Here is a 16,064-nt window from a genome sequence, read left to right as displayed (position 1 = left end):
TGGTAAAAATGTCATTTAGTAGAACAGGCTGTGAAAATGAAAGCTCACCAGTAAACAGGAATGGCTCACTTTACCAGGATGAGAAATACTTCAAAGCAATTTTCACAAATTAGTAACTATTCAACAATTTTATATTTATTTCCAAGGGAGTATGTGCTGGATGGATCCTGTTAGCAGTGTCCTCTTGTGCTAGGACACTGTTACTATTTCTGTAAGGAAGAAGCCCCAAGTGCTGTAAATGGACTTTACAACTACTGAAAACTAGTTTTCATTAATTTGACTGTACCTTAAATGATAAGCTGTACAGGGAAAGGCCAGACACATTCTCATCTTGATCATGTCATTTATTAAGTCAGCAGTGATGGCAAACAAGGAATCAATTCAGCCTTACTGTCACGGACAAACCCCACCACTAAATCCCATGGAAGTGTACACATGTAGAGAGAACAGGGTCCTGAGTACACACCCTCCTTCCACTTGTTCTGTGGACTTGATGGCTCTGCTTGAACCTTCCTGTTCTCCTAGCAATGTTTTGACTTCACAGCAGTGTGGCAACTCCCTGCTCAAGCAAAAGGACATTGCTTCACCGGGTATAATTAAGCCTATTAAAAAAAAAATCCGGCTTATTTATGCCTTGCTAAATCACAATTGAGATTTTGTTTAGTGCTGTGAGTCAGAGCGCTTGGGAAGCCTGACCAGCTATTTGCTCAACATCTCAATGAGAGATGCAAGTTGTTCAGATTTGTAACTCAGAAGTCAACTGAGTATTTTGAGTTTGCTGAAAAAGGTTGATGCTCCATTTCAAACTGCCAGAACCCTTGGTAAAACAATTTTGACTACAATACAAGATTAAGCATAATGTTAACCAATGGAACAGGACACAGTAAATAGCAACACGCACAGGAGGGAGCTGCTTTCTTGAGCAGGGGGAGCGGGGAGAGAAAAAAAGCTCTTTGGCATCTTTGACATCCATCCTTTACCTTGCTTTTACCAAATCAGAGAGACATTCAGAGTATAAAACCTGTAAGTATTTTTGTTTTAACTTAACTATGGTAGGAACAACTGTTAAAGCTTGTTTTTATTGTGCAAGTAGACAATGCATGCAATACCTCACATACCAGTTTTTCATTGGGACTACTTACAAGGGTAAGACTAATTAAGGACAAGTATTTAATCACCCCTCTCATCACGGCTTATCTAAGAGTTAACACAGAAGGACAAAAATTGAACCAAGGCACATCTCATACAAATTCTAACACAGATTAATGTCTCAGCAGAGAAACCAACAATAAAAAGAATCTCACCATGTTTATTCAATGCAAGTGAAGTTTTGTTCTGAAAAGCTACTAGTTCCTTTGTTCTCTCCTGACAAATACTGGCCATCCTGAACCATAATGGACCTGAGGGCCCAAGCAGTTTGAAAGTATTAGCGTAATGTGATGTCAGGCAGCCCAAATCCAGCAGCTCTGTTTTTCAGACAATACTCACAACAGCTTAAAAACAGAAAGATGACAAAACTAGCACTCACAAAGGAAGATGCACCAGGTATACATTCCTGATGATGGTACTGTGAGCAATTGATGAAATGTGGGTATAAGATATTTAAACCTTTTATTACTGCTTACTGTAAACTCAGGGAGTGCTTGTGCATATTAAAACCATAAAAAGCTGAAAGTTTCCATCAGTTAAGATGCTAAAGATGTATCTCTGTTTGCTCCCAAAAAACACGCAATCCTGTTCAAAGTCATCAAGCTCTCAGTGATGCAGACTGCATTATAAAAATCCTCTACAGTTAAACAAAATCATCAGGATAGAACGCACATATTAGAAACAATAGCTAGATTATCCCTTCAAATTTGACTATAGCCTTTAAAAGAGTGAAGGAAGTATTTCTATGGAAAACCCATTTGAAGGTGCTCAGGAGAACTGAGCTGGAAAATCACCATGTAATGGAATAAACTATTACAATTTAAGGGCTGCAAGTGGCCAATGATTTCTCAGTGCATGCTGCCAATGAAAGCAACTCTGCAACTCAAAGGGCAAGAGAAGAGATAGAGGTAATAATATCCCTGTGTTAAAAAGTTAATAATTTACAACAACACAGAAATCATGTGGCTGAGAGAAGGGTGATGTAGAAAAGACTAAAAAATGTAACACATTTCTTGTTTTTCAGAAAACTGACATCACTTTTGTATCAGAATAGATATCTCAGCAAAACATCCAAATATCCAGCAGCAGATTATGAGAAAACCTGATATCTTTCAGTCAAGCTGAGGAAGCAGGTTGTGGGAAAACTTAAGACAGACAGAGAAAGAAATCCTTATTCAAAGTAAAAAAAAATATTTTAAGCTCTATTTGCTTTAAGAAACATGCAAAAAGGCAAGCCGTCATTAATTACAATTGCCAGTCACACAGCAGACCAGAGTCTCCAGCAGTAGAGCAAATGTTTAGAAATGAACAGAGAAGAAACTTTAGTTGCATCACTACCCCCCAGAGACTGCAAAAATGCTGTAAGCGAGCTACAGCTATTTTCAATTAAACACCATGTGTCAGAAACCATATCTTGTCACAAAAAATGAGAAATCCTTATTAAAGTTCACTTTTTAAGTTATATACTCAGATTTTCAGTGAACAAGAATCTGCAGCATAAATAAAAACTTCAACAGCTTGCCCCCAAAAGTCACCGTTTGCTGTTTAAAGAAAGACATGAAAAAGGGGCTGAAGTGGAAGGCTGTGTTTGGGTGCTTTTCAGCTGCAGAGCGGCTGGATGGCTGGATCAGAGAGTGGCTGCGGTAATGGCACACTGGGGTGCCATGCTGCCACTTATCAGCCCACTGTGCAAGCAATGCCTATGCCTCACAAGGCATAGAGAGCTGTACTGCATCTCTATTTCACAATTAAAAGTTTAAAAACAAACTGCAAGTTATAGTATCTGACCAGATCTGTCACCCAGCATCAATATGGAAAATCCTTCCCTTTTTCCCAAATTCAGTATGACCCTGGCAGCAGGGCCACAAGTTCCCCCAAGTCCCCCCTGTCTTGCCAAGACAAGCGTCAGAAGCAGAGCAAGCAGCAGGGTTAAAAGGCTAGTTCAGTCCACAAGGCTGGTTTGTGTGATGGTCACCTCTGCCAAGCCTGCTCAAAATTACTGCGTGCTAATGCTTTCCTGTTGAAGGGAGGTTACCATTTATTTCACAGAAATTTAAAGGTAGCTAGCAGGTGGTAAGGCAAAGGCAACCAACACAGGCCCCGAAGCTACAGCTTCCTCTGCAGGCACCCACTCACACAGAACGAACTGTGTGACCTGTGAGTTCAAACACTGCCACCACGGCCGAGGAGGCACTTTTACAAGCTGGCTAAGCCAACCAAAGCAAGCTGTTGAGAAGAGGAACGGTGGAGCTTTTAGCATGTGCCAGTACTACTATGCACAACCGCGTGGTCAAACTTCACAGTAAGATAAGCTGAAAAACAACTTCAAAAAAAAGAAGTCATCTATAACCAGCCGAGCAAGCTGATCCAGTTGACCTCAGACATCATCTTACTACTACTAGCAATTGGGAGGGGAAGACTTCCTCCCTTGGTGGCAGGGAAGCCTGAGCTTGGTGAAGGCCTTTCAGGGAACTTAACTCTTGGTGTGCAAAGGTCTGGTATCCCACTGACTTTAAAGTCTTCACTTACCTACATCTGGCAATAATCTGCATCGCTTGAAAATTTCCAGCTTCACCCATGGCCTCAAAATCAGATCTGATGGTCTCAAAATGTAGTTTGTGCCACGTTTCCCAATGTCTGGTTCTTCTTTGTCAGCTAAGTTGCATTAGACAGAATCTAAAAATACATTAAATACTTCCTGATATTATTTTTTGACATAAGCAGTTACTATAGCTGCTGCAAGGATGCTGCAAGAAAGGGCAAGAGGTTGCATAACTCCTTTTATTCAGCTGGGATATGTGCACTGACAGGTCAAAAGGCCTTAAAATATAATTTTTTGTTTCAATGTTTGCCTTAGCATTGATACTTTATAAAAAAAAAAATCAGAAACAACTTCCAAGAACTCAAATGAGCAGATAACCTCCTTTTATTCTAAGGAGGAAACTAATTTAGCATAGTTATGAAATCCATCTGCAACGCAAAGTTCAAGGAAACGTTACCTAGGTATTTGAGAATGACAGACACCGGGTTACCAAGAGAAAAAAAAAAAAAAAAAAAAAAATCACATCTGAGCAAGCTGTGGGTCTGTTGTTTAGTGAGAGTGTGTTTAATAGCACTGACAGCCCACTAAATAGCATGCATTTATCATATGGAAGTACAGTAGCTTTTTATACCACTTGCACAGATGTAGCTCTCTTCTCTCAAGCAGTATCCAGGTTTTGTGCTCACTGATTTACATAACACATACATATAGGAGATAGAGCAGCACTCCTGAAATAAAGGCAAATCAAGGCACCAGAAGATGTACAAGTTGATCTTGTCAAATACACAGTGCCAGAGCCTGAAGTGAAAGCCCAGTTCCCGATAATCCTACTCAGCCCAAGTTCCCACCCACACGTACCAAGACGACTGATTTTAGAATCAGTCTCTTCACTTGCTCTGCTTGGCTACCTGAATCCTTGATTGACACTGCAGCCCCCATGTTTCTGAATAAATCCATTAAGTTCTTCAGTGTCTGAAAATCAGTCTTTGAAAAAGCGGAAGGGGGGGGTAAAAAAAAAAAATTACCTGATGGGAAAGCAAACAGTTGAACATGAATAACCATTCCCTGTACTTCTGCTGTCACTTCCGTAGAGTTGCTATGGCTAGTGTTTTGATGCGCTTCTGTTCTGCATCACTTCATTTGCTCAAGTACAAAACATGGATCATTTAATCAGTGTAATCTTGATCTCCACAACAACTTATCTGTTCACTCTGCTGAACAAACCAGCATTATCTTAAAATAATAAAGGGAGACAAATCTCAAGGGCCAGTGGAAGAATTCACTCACTCACCTTCACCTACAGGGCAGGCTGGTCAGCCCCTCTGTACATCCCTACTGCCTGGAGCAGCACAGTCTGATTCCAGGGAAGCTTAGGAGAATCCTTCCTAGGACATTCCTCAGTAGAGGCATGAATTCATCTCTTGCATATAGCACAGATTTACTGTGCTGTTATAACTTCCTCAGTTCCTTCCTGTTAACAGCAATACTGGTCAATCAATACACTGCTCAATAATTAAGTCATCTGTAAGACCTCAAGTGCTCCTTTTGTACACACCAAATCCAAAATATTATTTGTGAAGATCCTGGCAAAAGGGACTCCATAGCAACTACTAGTTCCCATGGAAAGTTGATAAATACTAGTGAATTATCAACATGTTTCAGTAAAACTTCAGTAGCAGTTCTAAATTTATCCTTATCATTCTTGTGCGCTCTTCAAGTATTCCTATGTAAAAGTTAAGAAGAAAAAATTTGCCTGAACTCTTGCTTTACTGACTACTGTAATCTGTTATCCATCATATATGAGCACTTTTAATTTTTTTTTTTTCCTAGAGCAAATGCACCACAGCTGCAGGTTTTTGGACTTCCACTCCTGGCTGAGAAGCCAGCCAGTCCTAAGTTTCTCTTACATAAACTAGGGAACTACACAAATTTACTAGCAGCCAGGGCAGGAAGACTGGTGTTTGCCATCTTACCCACTTGCCAAGTTCTTGATTCTTTCAGTCTTCACTGATTCAGCTCTGCATACAATCCGAGATGTTTCAACCTATGTGCTACTCTATCTTCCTATTTTCAAATCAATGCCAAGACCTGTAATGTGAAGAGTGTTTAAGTAGTGAGCAAGTAAACTCAAGAGCTTCAGAAGTACAACGGTTATCGTGCTTCAAGCCAAGCAAAAAACATTCTAATGTTCACCTTCATGGGGGGAGTTTTTATTGTACCAGCACTCCCCAAAACTACTTTTAGTAATTCTGCATTTCCATCAGCATGTACAAACACTGTTTGAGTTATACCATGGATAAATACAAAGAAAAAGAGTTTTTCCCACAACAGCTTTGATGGGTTACTTTTCATTAAAATCAGTTTAATGATTGATAAGCTCTAGTATTTCCAGCAGCAAATCATAAGTGGTTGACTGTTTCCAGATACACTGAAAAAACTGAAGATAATATAACTACATAAGCTAGCATATTTAGTTAGTTTACTGGTTCTCAAACATAGGAAAAAGTGAGGGTTTAACATGTAAATTGTCATGACGGAGAGCAAAAATTCAGTCTTTTGTAGAAATCAGAAAGTTCAACTGTATAAACTTACAGAGTCATTGTTTTCAATGCTTACTCTTTATCTCTCACAAAATTACTTTTGAAATACTTCCTATACCAGAAACCAATGAGCACAAACTTTAGTATCTGATTAGTATTTAGGGGGAGGGGATGTCCCATACATACTTTGAAACTTTCTTCACTCATGTTCCTCAAGCAAACGGAAGAACACTGCACATAACAGTTTCCTAGTACCCTTCATTTGCTCTTTGAGCTCACAGAGGCAGCAAAAGGCAATTCAGTGTGCCTGTGCACACATTAATGAAGGCATCTCTTCCTCATAAAGAGAGCAAATGCATCTGCAGTGGATTTCGGATTAGCCATATAGCAAACCTACGTTTCCTTCAACACTGCAAGGAAAATAGGAGAGTGGGAGTGTGAAATCCTAAAGTTCTAACAGGACCCTCCCTAGTCCTGCATGTATCTTCCTCAGTCATTATCAGCAAGGATGTAGCACTGGTTAAACAGCTGCTGCACCCACCTGTCCTTCCTCAGCTAGTGCTGGTGGGAGGAGGAGACAACACACAAGAGGGAGCATTTCCTCTTTTGTACTGTTATTTTATTTTGTAGTAAGATCCATGTAGTATATAAAATATAACAGGAAAAACTGAACAAAGCCTATAAAATAAACAGAGGAGTTCAGATGACAAACCACTACAGCTCTGCTTTCATAGTTTTTACAATGTCATCAGAACTCTTGTACTGTTTACCTTGTACTTTTACAGTCCTCTATAGCATATGAACCTACATAAAAAGCTGATATGTTCCAATTAAGCCATAATTAAGTGACAGATGTAGAGGAAAAACGGCTTTCTTAAGCCACAGCTGCCCTTGACACAGGTTACAATGATGTGTAACTATACCGTAATGCACATTACATCAAGAACCTTGAAAGAGCCTCTGAGAAAATGGGTTCACATTAAGCATTTTAAAGAACGGTCATAAATACTGCACTGTACCCACAGTACCTCTCAATGTCCTCCTTATGCCTGAGGAGCATTTGTGGTTAAGAAGCTACTACATACATAGATGACATCAAACCTAGAGGTAGGTTATAGGCAAAGGTAAGTTACAGGCAAAAAAAAAATTATCCCTTTAGAGCTAGTCACTGCACAAACTGCCCAGCAGAAGGCAAGGCAAAATGTCAACAACTCTTTCCTCCCACCTTAAACATTGCTCACACGGTGCATTTAATTTCTAGTGCCGTAGAATAAGAGTGGATCACCAGCTGCTAGTAAATGCAGTCATGCCAAGAGAAAAGCTTGAAGTTATTCAAGCAAAAATTTGTTACTGTGCAAAACTGGTGCACTAGACTGTTACCAACTAGACCTCCAAGTTCAGGAAGTGACCTGATGGTAGAGAACTAAGGTGTTCATTTTCCTTTTGACATGGGAAATACTTGACGTAGTCAATAGGAGAATATACTGCTAAGCCTACATGGAAGGAGTCAAACATCAGCTTGTCTCAAAAGGTTAGAGAGACAAGAAAAATAAGAAAGTTGAGAAAGGTTAAAAAAAAAGCACACTTTTCAAGAGGCCAAGTTTTCTTTTTAAAAAAAATTACTGTACCGAACAAGCCGGTAAAACAGCTCGTCTTCGGTATCATCTAGAATCAACATAAGGCTGATAACAAATGTCATGTATATATTTCAACACGGATGAGAAACACATCTGCAAGTACAATAGTTAACAGCAAATGAAACCCAAGTTTTAATGGTGTAATGCCTCCAGGTCACAAAACGTGGACAAAATTTTAATCTTAACTACCTTCAGTGCACTATTTGGTGATAATCGAAAGTAACAATCCTGAAGATTCATTTTATTTCTACTTCCAAAGGAAAAGTGGAAAAGGTTAAATAAGTGTTCTCCAATTTGTTCTCCACTATATGTACACCCACACACATACACACACGCACATGCACACACCCCTCAAACTGAACTGACATTTCTTTTTGACCAAAAGAGTAGATCCTGGGAGTAAGTGCAAAATGCAAAATCAACTGACAGAAAATGCTGAACAAACAGCATCATAAAAATACAAAATATTTATATTACTGAACTATTAACAGATGATGTTCTCTGTTTCTTTAAAACTTTGGAACCACATAGCTGATTTCTTAAATCTAGTCCATGCCAGCTTCCAGAACTATTAATGATTTAGTTAGCTTCATTCTTTGATGCTTCATCAAAGTTTTCTACGAGATCTGAAAGAGACGAAGATATTTAATACAATAATGCCCAGCAACATTCTCTTTGTAAGTTTATTGAAAATGCACATATTATAGAAAAGGTTAACTAGTTCTTAGCTAGACTCATGTACACCATTTATTGTGGGCAGATTTCAAAGGGCTTCAGAAAACATGGTTCGTTTGAACATATACAAAGAACTAGAAACACAGGAACACTCAGAAGAGTCAAAGTTCTAACATGAAGTGATTAAGATCTGATTTCCAGAGGTGCTCTACTAGCTGCAGTTGAGTCTTGAGGCATCAGCATTCTTTAAAGAATGCCTGAAGTTAGGCATCTAATAACTGTTTTATTCCAGGAAACAGAAAATTTTGGAGAGAACTGAATTTTTATGGAAGGTCAAAGAAATAAACCAGTGCCAGAGCACAAGGAATTGAACCTTTGGGTCCACCAGTCTGCTGTTTTAGCTAATACACCATACCGATGGATATAGGAGAATGTGGTGATTGACGGACAGTTAATGATTGAAAAAAATTAAGACTTCACAATATTTATTTCTTGAGAAACTTTCAGACACTGACATAAGCTTTGTTTCTTCTACTACAAAAAGAAAAATCCTCACCTTAGATTCTGATTTAAAGAAAACCTGATGACTATGTCAATCATGTCACTTTGCAGCCCTAGAACCCTATCTGGACATTTATATCATCTGTTCAACCTCCCTGAAAGTATGTTAACCTGTTTTCACTTAAGAGTTAAGCAATTTGCATGACGTAAATCTTTTTTCAAAAGCTGGAATCCAAAGTCATCTATGTTTTAATGCTGCCTAGTACATTAAGCCTCCCCTAGCAAGTGAGAAGTTTCATATTTGTACATTAAATGGACATATAAGCATGTATGTGCCTACCTGGGACATCATCATCTTCTTCATCAATATCTTCAGATTTTGGTGCTTTACTATCCAACACTGTAAAAAGAAATTTGGTGCTCAGTTCTCATTATACAGGACTAAGGACAACCACACAACAAAATTAAAACCGTAACATATAGATGAAAAAAGCAAGCATTTCCCCAACCACCAATAGTGACAAACACACAAATGACTGGGTATCAACAATAATCAGCATGACCAAAAGGTCTACTTGTGAACATTCTTATACAAAAGTATTAGCACACCCATTTTGAAATGCTTAGGAGTATTAATGTAGAGCTAGCAAAAGATCAAATGATACAGAAAAAAAACCCAGTGTGACTAAATCTTCTGACTGAAGTCATGTGTTTCAACACAACAGTAATGTGGTACCAACCAGGGACCAACATATCATATGATTCAATTACCAAGGGGCCACAACTGCAGGAAAAAGTATTTCCATATCAAGAGTCCTACATCAAACCTAGTCTTCTGTGAGTCACGGAACTTGGAACGTGCTACCAGTAATCTAGAGAAATGCAAGAACTTAAAAAAAAAAAAGTATTTCTTCTCATTGGTCTTACTTTCTGTACTATCTAAAGAAAGCACAGTAAGTATCTACTGGTACCGAGGTTGTATCAAAAGATATGTACTTATGATGATCCATCTTTCTCAATTTCAGAAGATATTTTACATATTAGTAAAGAATAAGGAAAAAAAAAAACCCTTTACTTTCAATTAAACTCTGAAAGTGAAATACAGAATTAAAACTTTTGATTTAGAAGGATTAACTATTTGTTGAAAACATAGAACAGAATGTATTTTCCAGTTCCAAATACAGACAATTGCAACACATCCAATTACAGTCTTTTTAATGGCCGTAACAGTCTAAACTGGAACTGTCCCCAGACTCCATTTCTTAACTGGAAAACTACAGTAATAGTTCTACCACATATGCACACACCATGCTCCCATGGTTTTAAAACGTGTAGAAAATAATCACATTTAAAAGATTATTTTTTTAAATTTTGAGTCAAATCTTTGATTTTGAATTATTTTTCTTAAAGTTTTCGTTTAATTGCAAAGGGAACCATACAGTAGAAGATAAAGAATATGTTTCTTCCTCTATATCCACAATAGAAAAGCTTTGTATGAAGAAAACAGAATTGATTCCCTGACAAAAAGAACCTGTTGAGTTTTTCCAAATAAAAACACAAACTTACTTTCCTAAGTATTTTGTCATACACAGCTGTACACCTGGAATCACAGCATACCTGATCTATCAACTTTTTTTTTTTAAACGAGGGCCTGTCTATATACAATCTTGAATCAATGAGAACAAGAAAAAAAAAAGCCCCCCCCCGCCATTTCCACAACAGTGGCAAATAAATGCATATATGCTTCTTATCATAAGTCACATATGCTACTGTTAAATTAGAGTTAAACCTTTTAATACTTCATATGTTCTTTAAACTGGTGACGATAAGTTCCAAAGAGACCTACCTTGCCTTGGGAATTGTTCTGCTAACTTCCTGAGACTTGTTAAGCTGTCAGCACCAAGCTGGCTTAAGATGCCTGGAAGCATTTCTGTGATCGGTTTAGCCTCTGCATGACCAGTAATTGCAAAAGTGTTAGCAGAGAGGGAAGCCTGAACCTTGGGGTTGTTGAAGTGAATAACTGTTCCATCATCTTTTATCATGTTCACCTGTTTAAATATATTAATAACATTTACCAAAATGTTGCAGCATCTTAAGAAGCATGATAAATTATTAACTCAAATTTACATTACTAAAATGAAAAAAAATTACAAAACCAGCACTTCTCCTAGAGAATAATATAACCATGACAAAAGTCAATGGTAAAGTATGGGTTCGTACACACTATACGAAAAGGTAGAATTTGAGAGCTATGGTTCCTTCATAAAATACTTATCTAAATATAAGTAATAAATATGCAAGTATTATATGTTATCATAGAGATCACATTTTTAAACAAAGGCAAAAACACACATAGGTTATCAGGCTGTAGGGTATCAATGCGTCAATATCAGGAACATAGAGAAAAAAAAACAAAACACAAAACCTTCAGCTCTGTGGTAACTCTTTACAGACTAAAAGCTCTAAGAGAAAAGCCCTGCCGCATCAGTTTAAGACATTGCCATTCACAGCTATCTGTGTCACCTATAAGGGAAACATTATTGTTTCTGCAGCAGAACTGGCAAAGGCACAAGATTCACAGTCTGGCCTATTTGCTGAAGCTGCCCAAGGCAAGGATGCTTCCTGCACACACACACACAGAGAACTGGAGGTTTATGTACCAACTGCACTAGAACAGGCTTTTATGCCTTCCCAATGATTCCATGATAACTCTTTCAAGACTAAATACATTGTAGAGTGAATCATGCTCTCTTCCTCTTCCCTGGTTTTCTGAATCACCAAGAATTAAGTTTTACAGCAAGTAGCCTGCTTTGCTCCTACCATCAAAGTCTATACTGGCTTGTATAGGTTTACTTTATGGGCTTTTTTTTTTTAAACTTAAAGAGAGACAGAATGGAAAGTTTAAAAGATATTTCTTCCGGGCACAGCTAAGCTATGGTTATGTAGAAAATAATTTTGCCTGGGGAAAAAAAAAAAAAAAAAAAAAAGAAAAGAGAAAAAAAAAAAAAGAGTTCTACCCATCCAACTAAACAGTAGTAATAACCTCGTCACAAAACCCGTAAATATTTTTTTTTTTAGTAGAAATTACAGGCAGAAATGTCAAGACTGAAGAGGAGATCTAAAATACACAGACATGCAAGTTATCAATCTTCACACAGCAGCAGAGTTCAAAACATGTACTGAACAGGAAAAACAGGTGTGTTGTGTTCCTGCAAAACTAAAAAATGTCCTGTGCCTTGCACAACAAGCACAGTTGTCCTCTTACTTAACAGCCTCTTTAAAAAAAGAGAAAAAAAAAAAGAAAAAAAAGAAAAAGAAAACCCTACATGAGCTACTAATGTTTGACTCAACATTACTAGCCTCCCCAAACTTCTGTCTGCACAAAGTTTACCAAGGTCAATTTGTGTCCACCTGAATACAACAACATACTGCAATTATGTACCTAGCTATCAGGGTAGAAGCATGCTGCATCATCTTCCTTCACATCAAGACATTTAAAATCTTGATGACCGTGTCTGAATAAAGATCTTGATGCTTTGTGGAGGAAAAAAAAAAAAAAAAAAAAAAAAAGAAAAACCAAACAAGAAGTGTGTCTTTCTTTGGGTTCACACAGCTCAGCATACACACATAAAGCTTAAGTCAACAGACAAACTTAATTGTTTCTGTAGCAGAGGTATAAAAACTTTCAGGCGAACCACACTTCTACACTGAATCTGTATTTGCCTTTGGGAAAGAGGTATGCACTAAGTGACCTCCGGAGGTACCTTGCAATCCTGCTTAAATTAATTAATCACAGATTAACAAGTCTTTGCTGTGTTGTAATAAATATCATCTCCTGCAACTACCACAAACCATTCTGGTAGTTTTCATCCAGTAAAAGGACCTAATTTTGACAGTAGAGACTTGCAAGGTCTTACGCCAGCTATTTTTATGGTTTCCTTTGTTTTCTGTACAACACAACCCTTGCTTCGGATGTGCCTGCATTTACCACTCTCCCTCTTTAAAATAGGTAATCAAGTTCACGAAGTTAAGAATCAACAAACGTTTTGTTTGGCAATGAATGCAAGACACATACACAACAAACTGCTTACTAGCTTCTACAACCACTATCTGGTCAGCAGAACCTTCTCCCTTCCTTCGCTAGGTACATATGCAGGTAACAATGAAATAACTTTATCTATCAGTAACCAGGCCTCTAAGATTTTGAGGGGAAGATAAAATTGTTCTTTTAAAAAACAAAACAAAACACCACACAAACCACCAAGCCAACACTGAGTTTCATTTCAAACAGGAAACATTTTATCATTATACCTCTTCAATGCCAGCAATGTTATTTACTGCCAGTTTTTTGAGGGAACTCTGAAGTTTTTTGTCATCAGCTGTTGCTGTTCTGTGCACCACCTTCTTCTTTCTGCGAGCTGTTCCCTAGAAAAGATTCAAGACACAAGTCAGCTATTCTCAAAATCTCACAATGCTTTAATTTTTGAAAGTCATATCACACTAAGCAACGAGAAAGTTCTGTAATCAAAAAGGCTTTTCAACTTACTGCTTTAACTGTCAGTTTCAATTTTAAGGCTTAAGTGTAAAAGACCAAAAAGACACCAAACAGTAGCAGTATTTTTCCCTTCCCACAAGCTAGATTATAGAAATACTGTTTACTATTAAGCAATATATAAATTATTTCCCCAAGAACTTTATTTTTTCCAAGCTAAGCATAAAGGTCCCACTTTCATAAGCAAGTAATTAACATTTTTAAACTATTCCATAGACAGCAATTTTAGAATTCCTACTCTGCAAACTTTTGTACAACCCCACCTATGGTTAGAAGATGAACATCCACACTGAACAAACTATATGCGGGGTTTTTTTGTCATATTCGTTTCTCTGAGTCAGCAGGTAGCTAAATAGCTCAGTGCAGAGTCAGATAAGCCCTGGAGCTGGCACAAAGGAAGGCACTCCTTAACAGGGAGAATAGAAAGGCAGAACCGGAACAACCAACATGTAAGCTTAGCTTGATCTTTCACTGGTCTCAACCAACTGGTTGTCTTTCACAGTGACAACCAGTCACTGAATTAAAAAGCAAGCTTACGCACTGGAAAATACTCATCAAGCAGCAACGAACTCAAAGAAAATTGCATTTCTGGTAGTAGTACAATGCTCCAGATCACACAAAAACCGTATTTTTAAAGTCTCAGAAGTATATGTTTCCCCCCCCCCACACTGAACTAAAGTCTATGTTTTGAAAAACACATTTCAGAGACTTTTCTTCTTCAACCTGTAAATTACAGAAAACAGTACATCTCTGATCATTTTCTTACCTTTCCTCCTATTCGGACCTGCGCTTGAAGCTTGGCCAGTTTTTCTTGGTTCATAGTGCTGTGTCTAAAGAGTAACAAAAAGATACAAATACAAGTTAACCATCAAAATATTTAAAAAATTTCACAGTCAATTTAAAAAGTACTAGTAAAACTACAGTGGATTTTTAAACTTACAAAAAAAAAATATATCACCAGAACAGTGCATCAAATTCACATAAACAAAAAGCTTTAAAGCCATACCAAAGTGGTTCACCACCAGTCTGCCTAGCTAAAGCATCTGTACAATGAGACAAAAATTAACAGGGCATTTGATTTTGCAACAGAAGTACTAACTGCAAATTTCCAAGTATGCCAGTTTACTGCTGGAACCATTTGACTGAAGTACGGATTCAGAACAGATCCAAATCAGCAAGCGCACTTCTAGGAAAACACTACGCTAGCTTGAACACTGTCTCCAAATAATGAATCTCCGGTACTCTTAACTAATAAGCCAGTTTCAAACGCAGTGAAGTTCACGTCTCGACAGACTTCCTATATGAATATCTGGCAGCTGTTCATCCCATTCAATGGCTGGGAAGTTAGTCAAGTGGCTTCACCAAGTCAGGTGGGACCTTTAAAAGTTGGAAAACTTGAAAATCTGTAACGCGTGGAAAAACACCTCCAGCCTTCCACCACAAGGAAGGCATTTCGTTGCTCTGCCCGAATAAGCCATCAGTGATACCCTTGAATGAAAGGGAAACTCTCTCTGCGTTTGCATTGTGCCCTGGAAGCGACATGGAGAGGGAGATGGTGCTGCCGCAGGCGAGGGATCCAGCGAGGCCCCAGCACCGCCGAGAGGATCACCACACCGACAGAGACTCCGCCGGGGAGGGGGGAGAACGGACTCGGGCTGGCAGGGCGGTTCGCTGGCTACCCCCAAAGCACGGGGAGCGTGAGGGAATAAAGGCCTCGTCCCTCGGGAACCACGGCAATCCCGCCCGGCCGAGGCACCGCGGCCCCAGGGGAGAGTCGCGGGCCACTCGAGCGAGGGCAGACCCCACCACACCCCGTCCCGGCGCACAGCCTCGTTCCCCCGTCCTCTCCTCGGGGAGCGGCCGGCGCCCGCGGTCCCGCCACGGCCCAGCGCGGCGGACTGGGACGAGACAGCGCCGAGCTGCAGCGGAGCGGAGCGGAGCGGCGCCCAGCCCGCGCCGCGCGAGGAGGAGGCAGAGGAATAAGAGAGGTCCGTGCCGGAGGAGCGGTGCCGGCGGGAGCGGGGAAGATCTCACCTGAGCCCAGCGGATCCTCCGCAGCCCAACACGCGGTGAGAACAAGATGGCGGCCAAAGAAGGAAAGAGAGGCGCACAGAGAAAGGAAGCTTCGCGCCACGTGACGGCGCCAACGCGCTCACGGATTGGTGGTACCGCGGAGTCATATTTGCATAGCGGCGGGGGCGGGAAAGCGGCTGCGCGCGACCCCTGCTGGGAGTTGTAGTCTCCGGGGACGGGTAGGAACGCAGGTCGCAGGGCAGGGACCCATGGCCGGTAACCCAAACGCGGGACGCGGCCACTCCAAGCGCGTCACCAGGCTCTTGTCGGAGCGCTGTGCCCCTTAGCGACCCCTCCTTCATACAAGAGTGCTTGCGGTCGGTTTTACCTTCCTAACCAGCTGGGCAACTCTTGAGAGCAGCGAGACAAAAGGGTTTATTTGGGAGGAGAAAATA

General features: G+C 39.7%; 1 protein-coding gene and 1 long non-coding RNA gene across 2 annotated transcripts; both read right to left on the bottom strand.

The window, feature by feature from the left end:
• Positions 1-329: 329 nt before the first annotated feature.
• LOC147599990 (uncharacterized) lies at positions 330-5,501 on the bottom strand. The gene is made up of 2 exons (XR_015259265.1): positions 4,323-5,501; positions 330-3,825 (listed from the first exon to the last, which is right to left on the bottom strand). It is a non-coding gene; the product is annotated as an uncharacterized LOC147599990 (long non-coding RNA).
• Positions 5,502-6,023: 522 nt separating this feature from the next.
• Positions 6,024-15,735, bottom strand: BTF3L4 (basic transcription factor 3 like 4). Its single transcript, XM_086754009.1, has 6 exons — positions 15,631-15,735; positions 14,363-14,426; positions 13,356-13,469; positions 10,891-11,092; positions 9,385-9,444; positions 6,024-8,494 (listed from the first exon to the last, which is right to left on the bottom strand). The coding sequence occupies exons 2-6, from the start codon at positions 14,414-14,416 to the stop codon at positions 8,448-8,450; spliced, it is 477 nt and encodes a 158-aa protein (XP_086610135.1). The 5' UTR covers positions 14,417-14,426; positions 15,631-15,735; the 3' UTR covers positions 6,024-8,447.
• Between the last annotated feature and the right edge of the window lie 329 nt (positions 15,736-16,064).

This window comes from Chlamydotis macqueenii, chromosome 8 (genome assembly GCF_036417535.1).
Source record: "Chlamydotis macqueenii isolate bChlMac1 chromosome 8, bChlMac1.mat, whole genome shotgun sequence".
In the NCBI taxonomy this organism is placed as follows: Eukaryota; Metazoa; Chordata; class Aves; order Otidiformes; family Otididae; genus Chlamydotis; species Chlamydotis macqueenii.
This window is presented reverse-complemented; position numbering and strand designations above follow the sequence as displayed.